Raw genomic sequence first — 22504 nt, forward strand, 5'->3', positions numbered from 1 at the left:
TTCTGCAAAGGTGCCAGAGAGAATAAAACCGAAGCAGATAAAGCGACTTCTCCACTGAGAGTCACCTTTTCGGTGCCTTTATCACAGTCTCTGTACTATCTTTCTTCCATCTGATTCATGATCAAAAGAAACCCTTGAACAGGGTGGTGGTGGGGGGTCCTTCTCTTTGAGCTGAGTCACTCGAAAAGGAGAGAAACCCATCAGGGTCTCTTGATCCAAGAAGTGAAATCCTGACTCGGCAAATCTCCTGTTGTTAGGCACTGCAATTAGCAAATGACCCAGGGATGGTAAAGAGATGTCCGGATGTGATTTAATAAGAATGTGGTTGCAGTAAGCACTCAGAATATGTTTGCAATCAATTCGCTGTGTACACAATTTGCTACTAGAGCACTCTTTTGTGTATGCAGTTGACCTTTATCTCTGGCAATCTTGTCCTATAAAGAAGAGTGAAATCCTCCATTGCAAATCACTGGCACTCAGGAAATGGCTTTAATTTGCATGCTGACAAAGATATTAACTTGGGGAGGGGGGCGGCGATAATACAACACGTCCTTTTGTCTGAAAGGTAGTTCAAAATCTGTGTTGTGACTACAGTTGACTGAAGTTCAATTACTGTAATAAATGTATTCCAAATTTCATCTCAATTGCATTTGCATTTTAATGAATGATTCTCACCTTCTTGTCAATTTGGCAGCCAGGCTAGATTTATTAAGTTATTGTATAAACAGGGCATTCTAATGCGGGAATTTAAATGCAAAATATTTGCTTGGTGCGTTTTGAACTGGGGCTGTGTTACTAATTTGCCTGTACGGGTTGCCTGAAAATTCAAGAATTTAAGGATAGCATTTTTTTCAGATACCTCCGTTTCATCACGTTTGTCCTCTCCGCCTCTGAAATCAATATGTCTGGGGAGATGGTGGGGGCGCTGAGAAAGCAAGACTCAGGCAGGTAAAGCGGGCTCTCCAAAGCCTTCAGCCTCCACAAACCGGGAAGAAACTGATTTATTTGCTGTTGTTTGAAAACAGTAAAATTTGTTAAGTGAAAATTTCCCCTGTAGGCAATTCCCTTCCGCCAGAGCAGGACATCCCTGAAATAAGATTGCCAGGAGTGTTTGTTCATCTAAATGTCATTCTGCCGTCCCCTGTTGAAGCACTCCTGGCTTTACAACCCCATACTTCTGCAGGCAGAGACAGAAAATGTGCATGAAAAGCAGCTAGGTGCAGAGTCATAATACCATTAAAAGTTTGTTGGTTTTTAACAAAGTGATTTGCGGTGGTTAATTTCATGCCCTCCCCACTCCCCCCCATAATAGAAAGGTTGAATGTGAGTTTCCTTCGCTGCCTCCCAGCTCTCCAATACTCCGCAGCTCCTTCACGGCCCCTGGGAAGAGAGCCAGGGCTGCCTGTTTGAGATGTCAGCCGGTCCCTCGTTTCCTTTAGGGCCCTGGGGATGGAGGCAGATTCAGGTAATGGGAGACTTACAGCAAGCGGACTGCCCTCCAGGAGTGAGACTGTCTACTACAGGGAGGCTTAAAGAACTTCCTGAGATGCACTGGCTGCTAGTGTGTGTCAAGGTTTTATTTCAAACTGGTAGCGAGGGAATCGGGCTTCTAATAAAGCCAGTTTGAAGCTTTCTTTCTGGGAAGAGTATTTCTTAACAAAAGGGAGAGAACAGGTAGACCAGGGCATCTCACAAACGTCAATGTGTATATTAATCATGCAGGGGTCCTGTGAAAGGCAGATCCTCATCCAGGAGATCTGAGTAGGGCCCAGGATTCTGCCTTTCTAACAGGGGATGCTGGGTGATGTCAGTGTTGCTGGTCCAGGGACCACACTTTGAGTAACAAGGAGCTAGATACCATCGCTTAAGGGTGGAATGGCTAGTCAAAGGTTAATAGCCTTGTTACAAGTCTGATGGGACAGATGTGTGGGTAAATCTAACAGCCCAGAAAGGACTCCCGACCTCATCAGAGAATATGAGAAAATTGCTCAAAGTTTATCAGATATGCTAGATACCTCTCAGACGGGGCTGTTAATTGCCTTATATTCCAAGTTCTGTTCCAGATCATCTTTACTCGAGTCTGAGGAAATTTCTTTCTTACTACCATATTTTATCATATCTAATAGGCACCATTTTCCACCATCTTATCACTCTGAACTGGAGATGCAATGTACAGTCATGTCTTAATTGAATTGGTGTGGATTTTTCCTTCTTTGTGGTTCATGAAATAATGGCGCCACTTACAAAGAATGATGTATTGGTCAGCTGTTTTCACCATAGTGCTGTGTAACAAGCTTTCCCAAAACTCAGTGACTTTCAGTAAGTATTTCTTCCTTGCTCATATGTCTGTGGGATAACTGGGGTTTGGCTGATTTAGGTCGAGATAAGCTGAGTTCAGGTCCATTCCATGCCTGTCTCATTCTTCTGGATTCAGTGAAATGGTGAGTTTTGTCCTTGTCATGGACCCAACTGAGCAAGCTTATTTCAAGCTCCTGTTCAAGTCATATCTGCTAACATCCCATCAGCCAAAGAAGTCACATGGCAAAGCCCAAAGTCAGGATGCTAGGAAGTACCTTCCACCCCTGAATGTAGGGGCTAGGAGAGGGAGGGAGTATCTGCTGAATGACGACTTAATCTGCTACAAGTGGTGTCTTGGACTGGGTGAAAGCATGGCCTCAAGGAGAAAAATGAAAGCCACCAGTTTCTCTTCTATAGGTGTAGAGGTGAACTCTGCCCAATCAGAAAAGCCCAGAGATGCATCAGCTCACAGCTTTAAAGCTTCCTACTGCACATTCTTGTGTTTGCAGCATACGAATGGAGAGGGAAATTCTGGAATCAGCCCTACTGTCTTCCAACCCTTGTTTTGCCACTTTCCAACTCCTCTGACCTTCATCTTATACCTAACGTTTCCCCTCTGTTTTCTCAACTGTAAGTCACACCAGCCTCTCAGGACTGTTAAGCAACTTGACAATGATAATAGTCACCCCCCATTATTGAGTCCTAGGGACGAGGCACTGTACTAAGCTCTTTATGTCCACTGTCTCATGTAATCCTCCCAACAGCCCTTCAAGGCAAGAACTCCTTCTTTTCCCCACTGGAAGATGAAGAGGCTGTGGTTCAGACAGGTTTAAAACCTGCCTATGGGAGTGATAAAGTAAAGATCCCGTCCGAGGCTGGCCACCCCCAAGCCTTACCACTGCATATCCTGACCCTCAAGTCTGAGGGCGCTTGGAAGTGAAACCCGTCCCCCTGGTCTGTTTCAGCCAAGCCCTGCTGAGAGTATTCCTGTTGCCAGAGTAAGCACACACAGACTCCCGTACAGAGAATCTGTGTCCCTTAAATGTAAAAACCTCCCTCCCAGGCGTTGGTTCAGAGGAAGTTGCATTGTGTAGAGGAAACTTTCCATTTTATAATCTGCCTCTTCCTCGGCTTGCCTGGTGCAGTTCATTATTTGACTCCCCATCACTCCTCTTGCGATGTTGGCCAGGGGAGTTTTACATCGTGGAAAGCGGTGAGCAGGAGGCCCCAGGTGAGTGGATTTAAAGGCGAAAACTGCTCTTCCCTGCAAATAGCTCCCTTTACACAAATAGCCTGGTAATCAGCAATGATGATGAAGAAAATGTAGGGAACATACAAGAGAATTAAATGGGAATTTGCTAAAATATTAAGCCTTTTTAAATGGGCCTCCACAATACCAGGGGGAACACTTCACAGCACACTGAATGAACGTCCTGGAGCCTGAAGTTCCCAGAATAGACCAGTGTGTCTGATCTCAGTGCCCAGACCCTCCCCACAGCTGTGGTCATCTCTCAGCCAGATCCTTCCAGAAGATTCAGCCCCTAGGAGTCTGGCTGCCTTAGTTGACAGAGGCTGCAATCCCACCAGAAAATTTACTTGCTAGATTCCTCAAATGGGCCAACACCGAGTCCTCTATGGTTTTCTGTGAGTTACTCCATAGGACAGGCATCCATCTCTGTCTACATCTAGAAGCTGGTTGTGGACTTGGCTTTTCACAGTGTCCTCCCTACATAGATCCTTGAAAGAAATCTCTTCCTAGTTTCAGCACAAGGAATAGCTCAGCATCCCCTGAACAGCTATTTCAGAATCTCATGGTCATTAGGAATCACATGAGGAATTGTTTCCCTCTTTGCATTGGCCACTAGGACCCTCAGAGCCAAATCTGTGCACTAGTTCACGTGGCATGGGTTTTGATCCTTGTCTCACCTGATTTTGTTTTCTTCTTTTCCCTTTCCTGCCCTTCTCACTTTTAAAATGTTCTGCCTCTAATCCTCTTTGGAATAAGGGCAAAAACAAGTCAACTAAATCTCTCGCCAACCTCTTAATTTCTACTTTTGTAGAAATAAATAACTTCAATACAGAGGGGAAGACTGAATTTCTTGGAGGATGTGTTCACCTTTGTAGCGCCGGTACCTTGAACAGAACCTGACACGTCATAAGTGCCTAGCACAGAATCTGATGCAAAGTAGGTGTCCAGCCCAGGGCCTTTCTCCTCGGTTCTGGTGACTTGCTGGCGATCTTTGGCTTTTCTTGGCCTCTAGCAGCGTCACCCCAATCTCCACCTTCATTTTCACATGATGTTCTCCCTGTGTACATGTCTGTGTCCAAACTTCCCCTTTTAATAAGGATCCCAGTCATATTGGAGTAGGGGCCATCCAGTATGACCTCATCTTAGCTAACTACATCTGCAGTGACCCTATTTCCAAATAAGATGACATCCTGAGATATTGGAGGTTAAGCTTCAACCTAAGAGTTTAGCCAGGAGGTGCAGTGTTTGAGCGGGCAGTGGGGGAGACACATTTAAATCTAAAGCACATGTATTTCAGGATCTAGTTGGTTATAGTTTCTGCAGGGAAAGATGAAGGCTTTTGTCTGGTTACACACTGAAATCAGAGCCCAAAGCCCACCAACGGGCTGTGTCTGTCCCTGGAACCCCTTCTGCTGCTGGGCACAATTGTCACACCTGAGTTTTCTCAGTGCCTGCCCCACCCTCACCTTTGAAGGCTGTGGTCTGTCCCGGGACCTGGTAGGTCTCACTGCCAGCCTTCGACTCCATGAAGGAATCCGGACAGCAGTGACAGGTGAGCCCCTGACACCTGCCGGCCAATGACAAGCCACCCAAGTTAGCCAGGGACCCAGCAGCCCATATGATCTCCAGTGTCAATGGCAGGGATTTCCAGGACAAGCTGGTGAGACTTCCCAGTGGAAAGGCTGACCAGCCACATGCCGAAACATCCTGACATCCTACAAACCAGCACACTCTACAGCTGTACTCCACAGTGAATTCACGACCTGGGTTCAGACCCCAGCTCTGCTCCTCTCCAGCTTTGTGACCTTGCCTTTCTGGGCCTCAATTTCCTCAGTTGCAAATGGAAATGATAACAAAGCACCTGCGAAGTAGAGCTGTTGTGGGAACAAACAAGTTAATTCACACGACCGGAAGTGACGGGCTTGGGACGGCAGAACACAGAAACATAGGACTGCGGGGCTGAATTCTTCCACAGATGTGAAACCACAATATTGCCTCGTTCTACCTGATCTCCTGCATCTCAAGAGCAGACGGGAAGCACTTGAGAAGTCTCGTTGAGGTCCTATGGCAGAGAGGGGCCTCTCCAGTTACTGGGGCTCTGCACACGAGGATGTTAGATGAGTTATTAGAGATGAGCTTCTTAATTAAAACGGTAAAATCTATTGCCTCCCAGAGTAGCACCCGAGCAAAACTGTGTGGAAGCAGGAGCCCAGAGCAGCGGTATCACCTGGTGCTCCCTGCTTGTTCCGGTCTGGGACACAGCAGCGCTCTCCTCCCTCCCTCCTTTTCTTCCCCTCCTGCCCCTCTTCTTTCCCTCTTTCCTTCCTTCCTTTCTCCCCTCCTTTCCTTTCTTCCTTTTTCTTTTCCTTCCTTCCTTTTTCAAAGCAGATCCTTTATGTCAAACCAAAGTCTTAAATAGAACACCAATATCTCAATCAGGCAAATACAACATTTTAGGAGCACAGAATATACTATGTGATATCACATAACATTTTATTCAGTGAAAACAAAACTCTTCTGGATTTAAAGTGTACTTGCCCAGGGCCTTTGCACATGCTGTTCCCTTTCCTGGGAACACCCTCCCCCCCCCCCCCGATATCTGCATGGTTTGCTTCACCACCTCCTTCATGTCTCTCTTCGGATGTCACCTTCTCAGCCAGGCCCTCGCTGACCATCTATTTAAAATGGCACTAACCCACCCACCCTCAACCCCATCAGTCATTCTCCCCATGTCCCTTAATTTATGTTCCTCCCCAGTACTTAGCATATTACCTACAGGTCACGTCTTTGTTTTGTGTCTGGAGTAGGAGCTTCACGAGGGCAGAAATGTTGTGGGCCGTTTTGTCTGCTGCTGTATCTCAGCACCTAGGATAGCTCCTGGCACACAGTGGGTATTCAGTAATTTTTTGTCGAATGGTTAATAATGATGCAACTCTTCAGGCAAACACACAGACTTGAAATTGAGCGTGAATTAATGGGATGAAGAGTCTGACTCCATTTCTGATGTGCGACTGTTGACGGCTTTTGAGCTGCCCCCACCCCACCCCACCCCCTTTCCCTCTGCCCCACATCTGGGCAGGCTGCTAAGGGACCCCAGGCGCACCTTCTTTGGGTGCTGGTGGGACGTTCAGAACACTCTCAAAGAAGGGAACCCCCACCCCAGCCCCATGCCTTAACCACCCTAGAACCCTAAGCCAGTCCCCCCGCCCTGTTCTCTCAAGCTGATTGCAGACCTGCCTCGGAGCCTCCCCTGCTCCGCCAAGAAAGCTGCACAATGTGAGTAATGTCATCCTATGCACTTTCGGCGCATGTGCGATGTCAGTCTTGACCTCTGACCCAGATTTTGAGTGAAACGTCTCTGTGAAGTAACACAACTGTGAGAAACTGGTTGCCGTCCCACCAGCCCCAGCTCCCAGATTAGCTCTGTCTTGGCTTTGTTTTTGCGACATCAAGAAAAATCCTCATTTGGGAAATTAAGGGGTTGCCCGTGGTTACAGCTTTCGTTCAGTCCCGTTATCTTGTCACCTCGGGATACACTTTGATGAGTAGAATCAGAAGCTTGAAAGCAAAACAGAAGCAGATTTTTGTTTCAAACACAAATTCCACATCGTATCAACTGCTTACACTCCTAAACTTAAAAATGATAGCACCTAGAGTGGACAATTAAGAACCAGTTATGTGTAACATGGCTTCACCACATTACACCCAGGGTTTCTGTTTTTCACCAGAGTGCACAATCATTTAGTTTTGCACAATTTTATACATAAGGAGATTATTTTGCTGTGAAGATGGGCCGGGCAGATAGTGCCCGATCCTTGCCTGTCACCGACTGTCCGGGATGGACATGTGACTCATTGCGGAGAGATTTGGAAAATTTTACATAAGCTGGGAAGCAGTGTCCAAATTTAGAAAAAGATCGCTGGTGACCTTCTGGAGACATATGCATGAGAAACTCAAATACTGCATCTCATGGGCTCTAAGATACACCATGAAAAACAAAACAAAATGAAAACACTGCGAATGAATCCCACGGGGGTACCAATTGTTATGCTCATTTCATAGTACCTGGCGGAGGTCCTAGTGCATAGTAGGCATTCAACAAATATTTGTTGTTGAGTGATGGAACCAAAACCTAGAGAGGTTAAATGATTTGTTCAAGATCTTTGGTAAAAGGTGGATCTAAAATTCAAGCTCAGGTCTGACTCTGGAATTCTAAAGGCAGGAAGTCTCCTGCTAGTAAACGTGAAAGTGCCCGTCCGTGAGTATGGGTCCAAAGACAAGAAGACGTTGCCTTAAAAGCCAACTCATCTCTCATCTCTCTCTCTCTCTCTCTCTCTCTCTCTCTCTCTCTCTCTCTATCTCTCTCTCTCTCTCTCTCCAGCATCTTGATTCAGTCGGTGAAGATAGGCCACGGATACTTTTCCATGCTGCGGGAGGAGAGTGCCTTGAAGAAGCAGCAACAACGTCGGAAACTAGAAGAGGAAGAAAGACATAAATTCCAACCAGCCAAAAAGATATCAGAAATCCACTATGGGGATATTCTTTTGACGTAAGTAGACGCGGTCGCCGGGGCACTGGTGGTCTCGGGGAGGACCCCGGAGAGGGAACGCCGCTGTCTCAGACTGACAGCCCCTTCTTAGGCTGGTGCCTAATGACGTCTTTTAGTCTGGCTCAGCCGGCCTCACCAGCCACACCTTCTGGTACTCAGTGGATTGTCTCCTACCACGTATGTCCATCCTCGTATCCGAAGCCAAGAGCTACCCAAGAAATCTGGTGGGTCCCCAGACTGCCTCTTTCTCCCTCTCCTTCCCAGGCTTGTCCTCTGGTCATTTTCCCCTGCTGTTCCCTGGGCCTTAAATCCTCTTCCCCACGCCTGCTTCCAGCTAAAGTTCTACTTCTCATTTAAAAGCCCAGCTTCAGTGCTGCCCTCTCCTGATGCTTCCTGGATGTCAGCCCAACCAGCTCCAGAATCCATCTGGACTCCGAGTTCCCGTAAGGCCTATGTATGCTAGTTTGTTTTATTCCACATCAATATCCCTATTCCAGGCCTTCACCTGAAACCCCAGATCCTAGCTCAGTGTCCACACAAAGCAAGTTGGATGAAAAATGTTGGTTGGATTCTTTTTGTAAAGGTCTTTCCTCTAGTTGGGAGAGGACCACCAACGGACTGGTCCCTTACGAAACGCTCATTCGTGTGACAATGACAATCATGCTGAATAATCACAACCACAACAATGATGTATGATTGTCTACTACGTGCTTAATGTGCATCTTTTTGTTAAAATTTCAAAACATTCCTATGAGATAAATACTATTATTAGCCCCATTTTAGAGATTGGGAATGAGGCTTAGAGATACATAATTCCCCTTATGACTGAGGTCATAGTTGGGAGGCATCCTGAGTTCCCAAAATGGAGTGACACCAACACTCATGGAGCATTCTGCAGAAACAGACTCCCAGGGTACTTAGCTTGTGCAGACCAAACGAGGCACAAATCAGGGGTGGAAAGAAGGTGCTGAAGCAGGAAGACAGGAAATATATATACGGTAGAAATGGCCTGCTACTGTACCCAGTGTCCTGTTAGAACAGTGGTCTCAGCCTTGGCTCCACAGTTTAGAATCCACCTGAGCATTGTTTAAAACGCCAATCCCCAGGGTGCGTCCCGGACCCATCACATCAGACTCTCTGCAGGTATGACCTGGACACAGCACTTTTTAAAGCTCTCCTAGATAATTCCACTTGAAGCCCAGGTTGAGAATTATTATGCTGGGGCTATCTTTAGGAGCCCAAATTGCCACGTTACTGGCTACAGAGGAAATGGAATCCATAGCAAACATTCCCTTTTTCTGCACCATTTCCCAAATTCTGTTGTTCACAATGTTAACTTAAAGAAAGATGAATGTGTTCTTAAAAACAAGGATCCTATGGATGGGATGGTACAATATGTGACATTTTCCACTTACCATAGTGGTTTTGAGGTTCATCTCCAACCGGGAAGCAGACTGGTGGTTGCCAGGGATTGAGGAGGTGGGGAACGGAGAGTGACTGCTTGGTGGGTATGGGACCTCCTTTGGGGGCTAATGAAAATCTTTTGGAACTAGATTTAGGTGATGGTTATACAGCCATCAGTTCAAGCGCCATTAAACGGCACCTTTTAAAACAGTTAACTTGATGTTATGTGAATTTCAACTTAATGGAGTTCTGGTCTGTGAGGCAGTGGAGTGGAGGTGAGGGGGCTGGACACTAGTGATTGGAGATCTTCTCAAAGCTCAAGGTTCCAGGTGATTATTGGGGTCCCCAAGTGTGAATCCACGAGGGGCTTATATAGTTCCAGACACCTTTCCCCTGAAATTGTGGCCCTTGGGAACCCCAGGCCTTTTTTGTAAAAAGAGTCTCCTCTTTGCTTCCTCATTTGTACAGACCCTGGACTGTGGTTTCTGTCGCTCTTGCCCCGTGAAGCTCTTAGAAGGAAAGTTGACCTTTTCTGAATTGGCAGATATCCTAAGGACCAAAGCAGCATCCATGCTGGCTGACCTCTCTGCTTTCCAGTCTCCCTTCAGTTCACCTAGAGATCCCCGCTTTGTTGTTGGCCCTTCGCCACTTTTTTTAAAACTATATATTTTGTCCAACATTTTTGGTTATTTTTACTCAAAAGGTTGGTCTAAATAAGCTAGCCTACCATTTGTGCATTCGTGTGTTAACTCATTTATTCATCCTGAGATGAGAGGAAATATTTATGATTTATAGTCCCCACGCTATGCCTTCCAAGGAGAGGGCCTTCCAGGAGAAGGCTTTTTTGGTGAGGAAAGGGTGTTTAAGTGAATATGCAGCTCCAGAGGAGGAGCAACATGGCTCCCCTGCTGGATAGAATGGAGACATTCAGAAGACAGGACGAGAGTGTGAGCACAAGGGACCCTTTGGAGGAGAGAAGAGAGAAAAGGCAGCCATCACTGGGAGAGAACAGAGAGATGTCTAACGAGGATTTTTATGAGGTTTTGCCTCATAGTGTGAGCTATAAATCCATTTCTCAGTTTCCCCACAAGCTCTTCAGTAAAATATCCATTGCCCCTTAGTGCATTATGATCTTGGACCTTTATCTTGGCTTCAAAGTAAGTTTGGGGGTCAGAAAGGGAGACTACTTTGGCCCTGGTCCATTTTCATTGTACAACCAACCACTTACAATTGAAGACCTACTGTGTGCAGGCCCTCTGATGGCATGAAGGTATGGAAGGGGTTAAGGGATAGTCCCTGCCACATGTGGTGCCACAACACAGTGCCACGGGGGTGCACACTGAAGTGCCGTTAAATGTGTCTGTAAAGGGAAAACACTCCTCTTGTATGTTTCTCCTTTACTGTCATACCATAACCACACACACTTCTGACACCAGATTTGTGGGTTTTGGGGTTTGTTTTTTTTTTTTTTTTTTCGCTACACCAATCACTTCTCTGTGACACCAGCTGGGATCCTGCCGTCCTATTCAGTTCTGACACTTTCTACCTGGAGTTAGCCTCAGATCCCAAAGGTTAAGGGTTCAGTCCCATAAGACTGCCCCCATATCAGATGCCAATCGCAAGTCCCAGGTTGTCACCGGTACTTCTGACCAACCAGCTGTAAATCAGGGTTCCCATGACCCCCTCCTTGGGTTTGATAATTTTCTAGAATGACCCACAGAACTTAGAGAAACACTGACTTCCATTTTTCCAGTTTATTATATAATAAAGGATACAGATGAACACCCAGATGAAGGAGTACAAGGGAAAGATCTGGAAGGGTCCAAAGCATAGGAGCTTTTAGCCTTGTGGAGCTGGGGAGCACTATCTTTCCATTAGTTTGGATGTGCTCACCAACCCAGCAGCTCTCCAAGCCCTGTCCTCTGGGGATTCCATGGCGGCTTCATCGCATAGGCATGACCTGTCATTGACCCACTCTCCAGCCCCTCTCCCCTTCCCAGAGGGTTGGGAGTAGGGCTGAGGGTCCCCAGTTTCTAATCATGGCTTTGTCTTTCTGGTGGCCAGCTGCCATTTTGAAGCTACTCAGGAGCCTACCAAGAGTTGGAAAAAAAGACACCCCATCACCCAGGAAATTTCAAGGGATTTGGGAGCTCCGTGTCAGGCTCCAGGGTCTAAATACTGGACCAAGAGATGGTCCTAGTGCTCTTACCACTTAGGAGATTACAAGGGTTTTAGGTGCTCTGTGCCAGCAGCTAGAGGCAGAAACCAATATATATATATTTTTTTCCTATTATTTTATAGTGCCCACCCCCTCGAGTCTAGGGGTGAAAGGGGAATCTGGAAAGGATCCCCAGAAATATGACTTCTGAGCAGTATCTTTAATGCTGAATGGGAGTTCATTGGGTGACCAGTAAAAGGTATGGTTAGGCCCACCCGGATCAGCCCACCAGAGATCCCGCAGCCAGCACGTCTGGTTAGAAAGGCCGGTGCTGGAAAAGGAGGGTGTGAGGCTATTATCTTTCACCAAAATCAGAAATATGATCTTCAAAGTGAAAAAAGTTTTAAAAACTGGCAAGTCTTGACCTGAGCCACCTCCATCCAGCCACTCAGTGGACCACCACCAAAGTGTCCTCATGGGACCTTGAAGGGGCACATGATACAGAGAAAGCCACTCAATGAGTCGAGGGGTTCTTACCATTTCCAGGAAGGTCCCAAGGGCCCAGTGCAAATTTTTCCTTCTGTGAGCCTGGTACCTACTCCTAGTGACACCAGGCAGCTGGCAACCTTTCCCTAGAGCAGAAAAAAAGCAGTGGCTTTTTTTTTTGCAGGAACTGAGCCTGGATTAGTGGGCAAACAAACAGGCACTGGGGAAGGCGGCAAGCGTCGAAGATCTTTCCATGACCATTTATATAGTTCGGTTGTGACATTCCCCTTGTTGGCATGGGGTTTGTCATCCGTGGTCACAGAGCACAATTCTTCCCTCTCCGATCTGTGTTTCAGTGTGCAAGACATGGTTTACTTAAAGTTTAATCAGTTTAAATATGCATGAGATTCCGTCCTCTCATAGACATTGGTCTGGTTGTGTCTTATCCAGTGGATTTGATGAGCTGTGCGAGGCTGGTTGTTAAAATAAAAATGGAGGCTGTTACGGCAACATAGCCATCAAATGCAGGTGGGGAGGCAGGAATTGTAAACATCACTGAGAGATTATTCTTACCAGTATGGAGTAGTGGTTAAGAGCACGGGGCTTGGATTCGAGTTCTGAATTCCCCCACACAGCTGTGAAACTTTGGGCAAGTTGCTGTTCCTCTCTGAGCCTCCTTTTTCTCTTCACCCTTATGAATGGTACCCAACTCCCAAATTTGTTCCGAGGATTAAATGAAATCACGCTTAGCGCAGAGCCTGGCCTATGAGACGTGCTCGATAATTGCTAGCTATTATTATGCAGTGAAATGAATTTGATCTCTCTGAGCCTCAATTACCTAAAACCCTCAGATTTATGGCTTAAAAAAAAAAATCTAAATTTCCAGGCAGACTAGAAGGCATCTCACATCTAAGGGCTATGCTCTATAAATATAATTCCAATCACAGAAGTACCAAAACTACAAGTGTGCATTTATAACTACCTTTTTAACAAGGTATTTGATCTTGTGCATTATAAAAGTAAAAGGGATTATTTCCCTCCCCACCATCCCCGGATCTAAGATCATAGGATAAATTCTTTCAGACCAAAGTTTTAAGTCTGACAAACTACATAGGGAAAAAGAAAATCAAGCGTGTCCCCAAAGATTCCTGCCTGCAAGCAGTCTTTCCCACTGTGTTCAATGACCTCATTTTTCAGCTGCAAATTCAGCTGGAAAAGGTGGGAAAAAAAAAAAACGAGTAAAATTTGTCTTACTATTGAAGTTGAGAGGAGACATAAAACAAGACATTAAGGAGTGTAAAAGCTGGGTTTATTTCCACATGTTCTAAACCACTGGGGGTCACGGTTGAGCCAGTAGGACTGGGCAGGGCAACATATTGGCTTGTGGTTTCCTCAGCTCCAGGGTTGAATGAAGAGCCCATGGAAATGAAATTAGGGGACTCGATTCTGGGCCTGTTTTGTAGTTAACTCTGTGACCCCAGGATGGTCCTCAAATTACCAGTGTCGATGAAGAATTAATCAGTCGATCTAAGAAAGAAATGGGCAATTTTATTTGAGCCAAATTTGAGAATTATAATCCGGGAAGAGCATCTCTGAAAGCTCTGAGAACTGTTCCACCATTTAGAAATCAAGGCACAATTTTTTAAGTTTTTTGATACAGAGGGCTGTACATCAAATGATGTATTATTGACAGTTTACATGGTCTTGGTGTCATCCTGGTGGGTCGTGTGACCCCTTACAAGATCAAGAAGGAATGTTAGCTTTTAAGGAGTTGTCTTGTCGATGCTAGATTGTTGCTCTTTCTTGTGGAGCAGGTGTTCTTGCTGATTAGGGAGGTTTGGTCGATGCATAATGCAAACACACAATGCACAGTGTGGGGAGAAAGTGGGCCAAAGGGTAGAGAGGAATATTTTTGTGTGTAAATTGTTCTTGCCTTGCCTAAAATATGAATTGTTTTTCACCCCAGGAGGAAGGTAAAGTCCTAATGGGTGCCCCCACCTCGCCTCTTCTGCCTCCCTCCATATCATTTCCCCCATGCTGAGCCAGAGTGAGCTTTCCAGACATAAATTGCTCCCAGTTTAAGATCCTCAATGGCCGCCATTCTTGTTAGATAAAGACAGACAACTAAGCAGGGGCTGCAAGCTCGCGCCCCCAGCCACAGCTCATCACCTCCTTTTTTTCCCTCCGCCCCAGCCACATTCTCCCACTGTCCCTCCACTGCAGGGCCTCTCCCTCCTACTTAATTCCCATTCAACCTTCAGATCTCAGCTCCCTTTTTTTTTTTTTTTTCCAATTGAAGTACAGTCAGTTACAATGTGTCAATTTCTGGTGTACAGCACAATGTCCCAGTCAGACACGTACATACATATATTTGTTTTCATATTCTTTCTCATTAAAGGTTATTTCAAGATATTGAATATAGTTCCCTGTGCTATACGGAAGAAACTTGTTTCTTTTTAATCTATTTTTATATATAATGGCTTACATTTCCAAATCTCAAACTCCCAAATTTATCCCTTCCCACTCCCTTCCCCTGCCCCCCGCCGCCCCGTAACCATAAGATTGTTTACTATGTCTGGGAGTCTGTTTCTGTTTTGCAGATGAGCATTTACTTTTGTTCCAGTTACCGTTGCTGTGAGCAACCACTCCAAAACCTATTAACTCAAAACAACAGACGTGGATTTCACTCACAAGTCTGCAATTTGAGCAGGATTCAGTGGGGGGAGGATTGTCTCCAGCTTTAGCTGGGGCAGCCCCAAGAGTCCGTTTCCAAGATGGCTCATTCACATGGGTGGCAGCTCGGGGCAGGCCAAGGTCCAGTGGCCTCGGTTCCTTTCCCTGGGAGTGTCTGCACAAGCTGCCAGCTTCCTCCCAGCATGGCGGTGGCTAGATGCTAAGACAGGGCTTCCCAAAATCCAGGAAGGAAAAGCTGCCAGTTCCTGGAGCTTTGGCCCAGGAATTGGCATCACACCACTTCTGGCACATTCTATTGGCCCAGCCACTCACAGAACCAAGGTTTCAGTGGACCAAGAAGTCACCTTCCCATAGGAAGAAACTTGGGGCACATGTTTCTAAATTGACACAACTCCCTCCGAGAAGTGGTCCCTGACTCCATTTCAGCCAAATTCCCTATTTGGGCATCAAAACACCGCACACTCTGCCACTCAGCCTTATCACCACCTCCTTTGTGTGAAGTCCATCTCCCTGGCGAGACTCTAAACTCCGGAGGGAAGGGGCTGGATCTGTCTCCTTCATTGCTGCATCCGCAGCCCCCAGCACAGAGATGTTCAAAAAATACTGGTAGAAATGAATGAACAGGGAACCTGTCGATGATTCGATCAATGTTCAAGTACTTAGATTCCGAAACTAAAAGGCTTTAAAGGAACAGGCAGGTAGCATGACTGCGTAAGGCAGGCTGGGAGGGAGATGCCAGGGTTCTTGAGTCTCGGACCACCCGAGACACAACACTTCACGCAAGGTGGGCAGTGATCTTGATCTTGGGCCCCACCTTACTCTTGCCCAGTGTGGCAAGAACTTTTGAGTCTTCGAGAAACAAAGCTTTTCCATTTTTATGTGACATCTCCCAATTTTAAAATAGAGACAGTCGATTGTATTACACACACACAGTAGGCTTATGAAAATGTGTCTATGGGTTATATTTGGTCATGGGCAAAAAATCTATACCTTATGACTCAGGCATGCCATAAAGGAAAAAAAAACTATTTTCTAGTACTGTAATGGCTTCCTCCATGATGGTGTTGGAAAAAACTCAACTATGGTATTGGATGTAAACATCTTTTTCACTTTGAAATAGGCTTTTTCAGGTAAATGTCCAGTGGTTTCAAAGATGAACTGCCTCTTTGGGCTGTTTCTCTCCTCTCTAAGCATTGCCCCCCTCCCTCTCCCATCTCCCCAGATGGTTTTGGCTTCAGAGGAGGTTTTGGGATTCTCTGTGGGGCAATCAGCAGTCTATAGAGTTGGGAGAAGCCTCTTTAAGGAAAGGACCGAAAACAAAAGCCACAGGCAGTTGCTTCCCTTTGTCCATCCCACCATTTCTGCCTCTCCCCATCCCTGTTGCTGGCACCTTGGTGGGAGCTACCTGCCTCTCTCAAGCTGAAATTATTACAGTACTTCTCATTGGTCTCCTTGCCCTCTGCCTCTACCGTTGGCCATTCTCAAAATGGAAGCCAGAGGAATTCTCTGTAAATGCAAGTCAGAGCATGTCTTCTCCCAGCTCACAACCCTTTACTCTCATTCAGAGAAGAGGCCAAAGTCCTTGCAATGATCTGCAAGACCCTGTTCTCTCTGCACACTTCCCTCCCTCCTCTTTCTGTTGCTCACTCCACTCCAGCACACATGCCTCCTTGCCACCTCTAAAACACAGTCCCTCCTCAGGACATTTGCACCTGCCGTTCCCTCTATCCAGAATGCTCTGCCCCCAGACATCTGAATGGCTCACTCCCTTTCACTCTGCAGATTCTTATCAAATGTTACCTTCTCTGTGATGCCTTCCCCAATCACTCTCTTTAAAATTGAAATTCCCAGCCCTTTCTGAACCCCCTTCTCTGTTTTTTTTTCTTTCCATAGCATGTTTCATTATCCAGTATGGGGCAGCAGGGAGGGATGGTCAGCAAACGCCAGCCAATGGGCCAAATCCAGCCCCCAGATTGGTTTCATGAAGTTTTATTGGAACACTGCCATTTACATATTATTTACATACCATTAGTGGCTGCTTTCGTGCTACTAAGTGGTTGTGATGTGGACCGACTTTGTGTCCCGCAAAGTCGTAAATATGTGTCTAGCCCTTAAAACATTTTCAACCCCTAGTTTATTTAGTTTGTTAGTATACCACACAATGTCCCTATTTATCTTATTTATTCTCTTTGCTCCTCCACTAGAATATGGCTTCCACAGGAGAAGGGGTTTTCCTATGCTCTGTTCAGGGCTACATCTAGAATCTTCATCTCTCCAGCTGGGATTACTGCCTGGCCCAATGTAGGTGGGCCAGTAGATGCCCAGTGATATTTACCAAAGAAGCCCTGGCGAGAAAAGAAGACATTTAACACTGCTCCTCGCGGTTCACCCTTCTTCTCTTTTTCTGCTTTGTCTTCAGCACCTACGAGGATGAGAGGACGAAGAAGATGGGGGCTGGAGTCATCCTCCAGCCGTTCATCCCTGTGCACAGCTGCATCATTGCGCCCTTGCTGCCGAAGGCTCACGTGTAAGTAGAGTCTCGCTAGTTTATCATTCGAAGCAAAGGTGAAATGACAGCCAGCTAACGCGTCAGGAACTCTTGAGCTGTTCCTTTGTCCTCTTGAAAGAGACAGTGAGCCTGGAGCTGGCAGCACTGTTTGGCATATAAAAATAACGGAAAGCAGACATGCTGCTTTAGAGCTAAGTGGCAATTCAGCTGGGACGGAGTCATTCCATTCCTTACCAACCCAGACGCCCTGATGTCAAATAGTTTGCAAAGCCTGATAAAATCTGTCTCCAGCCCACGCACAGCAAATGTCTCCACTGGGGCTTGGGGAACACATTTTCAAGGGAATCAGGGAGCTCTTTCCCAGAGAAGCCCCTGCCGCCTTCCGACCAGACTCCAGGAATAAACTCATCATTGCCTGGTGTAGCAGGGGCTAATCAGCCCTCCAAAGAATACTCTGGCTTTCCAAAACCTTGACGTCTTGCTTCCTTTCTTGTCCAGGGACATTCCAACCGGCAGCCTCAGCTTGATGTTCTTAAAACATCTCCTTGCAAAAATAGGCTCTACATCGTCTCCTCATGTCCCTTGGGAACACCTGCACTTCTGCCTGTCTCTCCCACGGACAAGCCCTCTGAAACCAAATGGAGCAAATCAGTGGTTCTTGGACGTGTGCTTGGATGTGGATCATCAGGGCTGGGAGGGGTGGTGAAATGAGGAAGTGCCTGGGAAGTGCATGTTCCTGGGCCCCACCCCCGGTTCTTTTGACCTTAGCAAATTGAGCTTTAAGTCAACTGTGGAAGTGACTGGAGAGTTTCTCGCTGATCTTCCTTCAGTGCCAGATGGGGAAACTGAAGCCCAGACAGAGGACAGAACCTGCCAAAATTCTCACAACAGGTGTTGTGACCTCCTGACTCTCAAGTCAGGTCTTTGTATCAGGTTTGTTAGATGATGATGGTGGTGGCGGTGATGGTGGTTATCACCGTGGTGGCAGTTATTATTTGTTATTTCTTATGTAAACCGAGGATCAGCAATCTTGTTCTTAAAGGGACAGACAGTAAACGTTTTAGGCTTTGCAGACTAGATGGTCTCTCTTGGAACTACAATCATCCCTAGGTATCTGCGGGGAATTGGTTCCAGGAACTTTTGCAGATACCCAAGTCTGCAACGCGCAAGCCTCTTACGAGGGCAAAATAGGGTCGTACAGTCGGCCCTCCATATCCACAGATGCGCAGGGTTGACTGTACTTAACTCTGTTGTCGCAGCATGAAAGCTACAATGAATGGATGTGGATGTGTTCCAGTGAAGTTTTACTTGCAAACACAGGCATACGCTCCCACCCTAGGCTGAAGGCTACCCTTTCTTCTCCTTGGCTGTTAAAAGGCTCCGGCTACATCGGTAATCCATTGCTATATTACAGACCACCTCAAAGTGGAGTGGCTTAAAACAGCAACCGTTTACTGTTGTTCACAAGTCTGCAGGTCAGCTGGGTGGTTCTGTTGGTCCAAATCCGTTCAGTCGGTCCTGGCTGGGCTTACGTATGTGTGTGCACCCAGCTGATGGCTAGGCTGGAGGTGGGCCCCCCTAGGGTGGCCTCATGCCCAAGTCGGTTGGTTGGCTGTTGGCTAGGGTGACAGGAGTGATGGTCACTCTCATCATGTGGCAGGCGAGCCCAGGTGGTTCCATGGCAGTTGGGAGGGGTTCCAAGGACAAGAGCCTAAGCACCCACAGCCTCTTAAGGCTTAGGCTCAGCCTGGACCCAATGACCTTTCCACCCTATTCTTTTTGCCAAAGCAAGACATCAGGCCTGCCCAGAAATGAGGGAGGAACGGGGCAAAGAAAGACTCCACCTCCTGGTGGGAGAGAGGCAGGATCACATCATAGAGTGTGTGGATGCAGGGATGGGTGGAGATTCCAGACAGCTTTATCATCAGTCTACCCAAAGACGTCAGGGCAGAGCCTGCCCGGTCAGTCCTCACGTTCTCAGTCTTCACATCAGCAGAGGTGGATCAGAGTCTGGTCAGTCCCTTCAATCCCAGTGCAACTGATCCGAAACTGGCCGAAAATTCTGCGTTGACTGTATGGGGATCAATTCGATCATGCCGAGGAAGACTTGACTTTTATCTCTTTAAAAAGGAGACATTGGGGGTGGTCTGTAGGAATGAGGACAGCCCCTCCTTTCCTCTCTGAGATGCTGTCCCTCACAGCTTCTCTGAAGGATCTGTGCAACAAAAGCAGTGACCACAGCCATGGTCCAGGTTCGCCCTTGGCAGTCAGCATGGGGTGCTCGGAACAGCTTTGTAAGCATTTTCCGATTTCTCTTAGTAAAAGGGAGGAAACGCTGTTTTCTTCTCAGGGCCGTTCCCGCCCACTCGTATTCTGGTTGGTGTGGCAGTTTCAATAGGGTGGCCTCCTCAGGTGCACTGACCGCTGGGCGCTTGCCTGGAATTCTGAGCCCAGGGATTTTAGAAGCAGGCTTTGTGCACCCCGGTCAGCGTTTTCACCTCTTATGCCCCGCATTTAACAAAAGAAACGCTTTCTCTTTTAATTTGATAAAATCCAAGATATTGTGCTTTGACTTGACATACAATCATTATGAGAAAGGATCAGTTTATATCAAGCATGTTTCTGTGGCTCTTCCTTTCTCTTTATCAGTTTGTTTCACTGCACGTTAGATGAGAGACCATTGGGTTTTGTGTGTATGTGTGTGTGATTTTTTTTAGAGCAGTTTTAGATTCAGAGCAAAACTGAGTGGAAGGAACAGAGCTTTCCCATATGCCCCCTGCGTCTGCACAATCGTTCCCCTCCCCCCCCCGCCGCTATCAACATCCCCCACCAGAGCGGGATGTTTGTTACAGCTGATGAACCAACACTGACACATCATTATCATCCAGAGCCTGGAGTTTACCTTAGGGCTCTCTCTTGGTGATGTACATTCTGTGGGCTTGGATGAACGTACAGTGACATGTATCCATCATTGCAGTATTGTATTTTCACTGCCCTCAGAATCCTCCGTGCTCTCTGCCTGTTCATCCCTCTCCCCCTCCCCAACCCCTAGCAACTGCTGATCCTTTTATTTTTTTCCATAGTTTTGTCCTTTTCCAGAACGACATAGAGTTGGACTTGTACAGTAGGTAGCCTTTTCAGACTGCCTTCTTTCACTAAGTAATATGCTTTTGAGGTTTCTCCTTGGCTTTTCATGGCTTAATAGCTCATTTCTTTTTAGCACTGAATAATAGAGTCCATTGTCCGGATGGACCACAGTTTATTTATCCATACACCTCTAAAGGACATCTTGGTTGCTTCCAAGTTTTGGCAATTATGAACAAAGCCGCTATAAACATTTGTGTGCAGGCTTTGTAAGGCACTTTTTGTAAACAGAGAAGAAGGTCCAGACCCACTAGAGGAAACCCTTTTCTGGTGGAAAAGGAAGGAGCGCCCTACACATCAAAATCAGAGTTAAAGCACAGATTCAGGAGCCAGACTGTCTGGGCTCAGATTCCAGCTCTGTCGTAGGCTGCCTTTTTGGACCTTGGACAAGTTACATGGCCTCAGTTTCTTCACCTGAAAAATGGGGATGCTAATAGTACCTTCCTCACAGGATTGTTATAAGAATGATGTTAGTAAATGGATGTAGAGCACTTAAAACAGTGTCTAGCACAGAGTATGTGCTCTGCAGGAAGTGTTACTATTATTGTTATCATCATCATTATTTTTTCATTGTTATTGTTGCTACTGCCCTTTATTATTTCCATGGTTCGTGTAAGAATTGTGCCCAAGACAGCTAATCTAGAAAATGTCAAGTCTTATCCAATTTATTCCTGCCTTCTTCTATTCAGTAACCAGAAACATACTGAGCCTACTCTGTGCCCAGCACAGTGTTACCTGTAGTGGACAAGACTCTGTAGCTTGCCAGCTCGTGGGCTACAGAGACAGGTCGTTACAAGAGAGCAGGCACATGAAATGTAGGGACAAGGGGACACATTGTAAGGATGGAGATGCTTTAGAACCTCCTGGGAAAGAGCCTAACCCCGACCTAGACAAACCAAGGAAGGCTTCCTGCTGGAGGTGACATCTGAGCTGAGACCCAATCACTGAGAGGCAGAGAAGGAGGAGGAAAGAAGATATGTATCAGGAACAGAGAACAGTACCAAGCACCTCACCTCACCCTTACTCTGATGATTGCTGCCATTATACAGATGAGAAAACTGAGGCTCAGGAAAATTAAGTGATTCAGTCAAGACCACATAGCTAGTTAACGGCAAAGCTAGGATTTTAACCCAGTGCAAAGAGGGAACGGTGAGCTTGAGCTACTGAGCAGAATCTCCCCGGGCTGCAGATGGTGGTGCAGGGGTGAGAGGAGACTCCAGGCTGGAGAGGTGGACGGGGTCTCAGACGTGACAGTGTGTTGGTTTGCCAGGGCTACCATAACACGGCACCACAGCCCGGGTGGCCTAAACCACAGAAATGTCTTCTCTCCCAGTTCTGGAGGCTGGAAGTTCATGATCAAGGTGCCCACAGGGTTGGTTTCTTCTGGGTCCTCAGCTTTCAGAGGGCTGCCGTCTTGCTGGGTCCTCACACGGTCTGTCCTCTGTGACACGGTCTGTCCCCTATGAGCGTGTGCCCCAGTGTCTCTGGGGTCATGCGTCCTCTTCTTCTAAGGACACCAGGATTAGGGTCCACACCTCATTTTAACTTGCTCACCTCTTTCCAGGCCCCAGATACAGTCACATTCTGAGGTACTGGAGATTAGGGTTTCAATATATGAATTTTGAGGGACCTAATTCAGTCCATAACACATGGTTTAGGAATTTTGAAGATTTTTAGCAAGGGTCAGGTTTGTGTCTGTTCTTGTCACCGGCAGAAAGGAAGCAGATGCTCGCAAGCCCCTCGTCCCCCCTGTGACAAAGCTGATCCCAGCTCACCAGTTAACTCCCTCACCCCGCCCTCCCTGCCGCCCTGGCCCTGCCAGACACAGCCCAAAGCCCAGGCCTGCAGGGGCTCTGAGTTGTGAACAGAAGGAGCCTCTCCCCTGGCCTTTCCTAACTTCCTAGGGGTCACAGTAAGGGTGCAGGGAGGTGTCTACACTGGGCCAGACGCGGCTCAGCAGCTGCTACCACTGGTGCCCTGAGTTGCCAGAATGCACTTACCTGTAGGGACCGA

General features: G+C 46.8%; 1 protein-coding gene across 3 annotated transcripts in view; it reads left to right on the forward strand.

Annotated features, from left to right (window-relative positions):
* The window catches only part of CCDC60 (coiled-coil domain containing 60), a 146965-nt gene that overhangs the window by 90558 nt on the left and 33903 nt on the right, over positions 1 to 22504 (forward strand). For all 3 annotated transcript variants that reach the window (XM_064481185.1, XM_064481183.1, XM_064481184.1), the window contains exons 3-4: positions 7929 to 8096; positions 17258 to 17365. In XM_064481185.1, the coding sequence (XP_064337255.1) occupies positions 7929 to 8096; positions 17258 to 17365 (276 nt within the window). The remainder of the gene's footprint in view (positions 1 to 7928; positions 8097 to 17257; positions 17366 to 22504) is intronic.

The sequence above is a fragment of the Camelus dromedarius genome, chromosome 31 (assembly GCF_036321535.1).
Source record: "Camelus dromedarius isolate mCamDro1 chromosome 31, mCamDro1.pat, whole genome shotgun sequence".
Classification (NCBI taxonomy): Eukaryota; Metazoa; Chordata; class Mammalia; order Artiodactyla; family Camelidae; genus Camelus; species Camelus dromedarius.